Source organism: Callospermophilus lateralis, chromosome 8 (assembly GCF_048772815.1).
Source record: "Callospermophilus lateralis isolate mCalLat2 chromosome 8, mCalLat2.hap1, whole genome shotgun sequence".
In the NCBI taxonomy this organism is placed as follows: Eukaryota; Metazoa; Chordata; class Mammalia; order Rodentia; family Sciuridae; genus Callospermophilus; species Callospermophilus lateralis.
Genome location: NC_135312.1, coordinates 53,222,078 through 53,226,018, shown reverse-complemented (window position 1 = coordinate 53,226,018; position 3,941 = coordinate 53,222,078). Strand labels below are relative to the sequence as shown.

Sequence of the window (3,941 nt, the reverse complement as noted above, 5' to 3'; positions counted from 1 at the left end):
CTATATATGTGTACTATATACATAACACTATATGAATTTTGTTGAGTTGTACGAACATTTCCTCCATTTGAATATTCTATTAGAAATAGTTTAAAAGATGCATACTATGGCTTCATGTGGATAGACAAATATGTACTCAATTCCAAGTTACTGGGAGTATTACTAAATTGTTTTCATTATTTTTTCCCATATAAAATCACATTCTTTTTTAAATGTTTTTTTAGTTGTCAATAGATGTTTATTTTATTTACTTATATGTGGTGCTGAGAATCAAACCCAGGGCCTCACATGTGCTAGGCAAGTGCTCTACCACTGACTTAGCCCTAAAATCTTGATTATTTTTGCCAACATCATTGTATTAAATCTGAAAGCCAATATAGTGCTTAAGAGTGCTTGTACTCAGGAGGAAAGCCCTCTGAGTTTGAATCTTTCTCTGCTACATACTAACAATAACGCTTGAGGAATCCCAAACGTTTTTTCTGACTTATAGTTTCTTTTTCATTAATGGATTTAATAATTTCTCTGCTAAAGTAATCATAAAGATCAAGTATTATTCTAAACATAACTGCAGTGGTGCCTGATCTGTAATAAGAGCTCAATTACTGTTAATTGTTTCACTATCACTGATTTTTAGGAAAATTCTTAGGAAGTAAAATATATAAAATAGCTAAGACATAAAATTAAATATTTTAAATATTCGTTACACATATATTCTAGCCTTATAGAAAGGTTGGAGAAATTTGGAAGAAGGTTGGAAAATTAGTCAATATGAGTATTTAAAATGATCATTATCAATTGTTGAATGGCTAAAATAGTATACAATATTTTTTGTTTTTACTTTTTGAATATAACCATTGAATATTTTTCATATGTTTAGTGACAATTTATGTTCCATGAATTATCTGCTTATTTCTACTGGCTATTTAAAATGCTTTCCCTGTAGCAACATTTATAGAATAAGAATAGAAATCTTCTCATAATTCAAAAATTTCCCCTGTTATTTGCTTTTTTATTCTATATTAGTTTTTTTTGTATGTGTGTGTTCAATCTATTGATTTTTTTCCTGCCTTTTCTTATATATTTACATGATTTTAAAGTCCCACTTGGATAGATACACAGATATGTTTCCTTCTATGTTTTAAAATACTTTTTTTTCACATTAAAGCATATGATCTGTGAAGAATTTGTTTTAGAGTATTGGGTTAAAAAGCATTTCCATTTCATTTTCCCCAAATATTAGATTGAGCAAGACTAACTATAATATCCCATGGTTTTAAAGTTTACAATATCATATAATAAACATTTGTGTTATGATATATTTCTGAGTTTTAACAAACTACCATAATTATTTTAATCTATAATCTACCTAGTGGTTCAAATTCCTATACTGCCCCTTCTATATATAATGTTTACTATTCACTCAGTGTTTTGATGTTTTTTTTTATTTTTCTCTCTTAATACTATAAAATTATGAACCTGTATAAAATAATTCTATTTCTGATGTCTACTGCTAAGATATTTTCTAAATGAACAATATTTCATTTTCCCTATACCTCTACTAATTTGAGTTCTGTACAAGAATATCAAAAACACTTGGACACAATAAATCAGTTGCTGTCAGAAAGGTTTATTGAAGAAAAATTAGCAAAGTAAAACAGACCTGTTTAGAAAGTCTGTGTCAAAAAACAATGAAGATATATGTCCTTGAATTACTAATCAAGAGCATAAGAAGAGGGCGATATTCAATGTTTAAGACCTGAAAGAAATTGACAAAAATTCAGGATACACATTTTAACAGGAAGAAAATTAAATTGATTCATATATTAATACATAGTATTTTGGATAAATGAACATATTTGCAAAATATTTTGTTTTAGTTTACATACAATATAAGAACCCTATCTTATTTTTTAATCTTACATGTAGGTATTAATCAATTACTGAATAGCATTAATTGTTATATCAGTGAAGGTTGAAAATATATTTTTATTAGAAGAGAATTATTGGTGGGTTACTAATGAAGGAAAATGTTTAGAATATGCACTTCAGAAGATTTTTTAAGAACATTTTTAATACTACAGTAATTTTTGAGTTATTAATTTGATTATATTCATATTCTAAAATGTAACATTAGGGATTAATTAAAATGGCATGGATCATTAATTATAGCAGGAAGAGAATTCCTTTCTTGCTTTCTTCATACCTAGAAGGCTAGTATAGTACATTTTTTATTGAGATAAATAACTGTTAGATAACTCAAACTTCAAACTTTGTAATACTAGTTTACTGCCATTTCTTTAAATTTCCATAAATATACTGTGCTATGTGACTCTATTCATAAGCCTTGCATTTTCTAACTCTAATACTTGCCTGAAATGCCCACATTCTTTCATTTAAGATTTTTGCTTGTTGAAAAAACTTCTGAGATGTTAAGACTAGTTGTCTAGATTATTGCACAATTCTACATGGCATCCCTTTTGCTATTTTTAAATCATGAACTCATCTGGATCTTCTTTTAGTAGTTTAAAGACACCTGTTTCATCTGCAGAAGTGTCTTCTTTTTGGTTTGTGGTATCTAGTTCAGGGGTAATTCCAGAAAGTGACTCAGTGACCTTGACAGATTCCACTGTATTATTTTCAGGTGTATCTTCTGTTTTCTTAGTAGCTGGTTCTCCCAAAAAGCTCATAGCAGCTGATGCAGGCACAATGAAGTCATATCTGGATTCAACAGCAGTAAGTAAAACAGAATGGGTCTCTGCTTCATTTGCCATGCCTCTCTCTATCCAAACATTGACTTCATCAGTAGACTCTTCATCATCAGTTAGATTATCTTCTGGGTTGTCTTTGTCTTTTTCAGCAGAGGCAGTAAGTTCAAACACTGTAATAAACTTTTCTTCATCAGAGTCACTGACTTTAGTAAAAGAACTGGGGTCATCCTCTGAAGCAATTAGGTCAATTTCAGTTATGTTCTCTTCTGCAAGGTCAGTTATGTCTGGAATGGTGGTGAAGTTTTTTTCAGTAGATGGAGAGATTTCAGCTTCAGGAATAGAGGAATCAGTAACTGGGACAGCCCCATCAGAAGGAACCTTGGATTTGATTGAGGAATTAGTCTTGCTAACTTTGATTTCAGGGGTATCAGCAACCCTGGCAGTGCTGTTCTGTAGTGTGCCAGAGACTTCGGCAGTCATGGAGATATCTTCACCTTCTGCATTAATGGTAGCCAAGACGATATCTTCTTTTGCCTTGCTGGCGGAAAAATCTATTAAAGAAACTGTAGCGACTGGGGATGAAACATTTCCAATTTTCACTGGAATGAAATTTTCAGTAATAGAATCCTTAGCTATGGAGTGTGTAGTGCCAGTCAGAGTAGTAGCTTCTTTTTCCAGATGAGTTGTTGACTTAGTCTGGGTCTCAATATCATCTTCTGATATGAATCCTTCCTTAGTAGACATAAGTTTGTTGACTGTAGTTGTTGAAAAATCACTTTCTAGCATATAGTCATTTACTGAAGTTATGTGGTCTCCTTCTGAAGTAATAGTTGTTTCTGATCTAGGAATAGTGTTGTCAGCCCCAAAGAAAATGGTTGCTTCAGGTGATGTTTTACTGCTTTCTGTTGGAGGATGAGAATAAATTTTAGGCAAACCATCCTCAGCCATGGGGTGAAGTGGCACTGTGCACTCTCACAGGTCTTTCTTCTGGGCTTAGTGGCATCCCTGGCCAGGAGAGTGGTGATTGAAGTGTTGGTCATCATGGTGATTGTTGCATCAACCACAAGGACAATGGCACTGCCTCACCTTGGAGGTGTTTCTTTGCTGTGATTGGACATCTTCTTTTAAGAGTATTGATGTTAAATGAAAAGAATGTTGCCTTCTCTGATTAAAAAATCAAAATTTATACCAAATATTTCGATTTCAGGGAACTGAGGATATATCATTCTTTTT

At 31.9% G+C, this 3,941-nt stretch overlaps 1 protein-coding gene across 1 annotated transcript; it reads right to left on the bottom strand.

Annotated features, from left to right (window-relative positions):
* Positions 1-2,486: 2,486 nt before the first annotated feature.
* Cabs1 (calcium binding protein, spermatid associated 1) lies at positions 2,487-3,656 on the bottom strand. Its single transcript, XM_076865359.1, has one exon. The coding sequence runs from the start codon at positions 3,654-3,656 to the stop codon at positions 2,487-2,489; it is 1,170 nt and encodes a 389-aa protein (XP_076721474.1).
* Between the last annotated feature and the right edge of the window lie 285 nt (positions 3,657-3,941).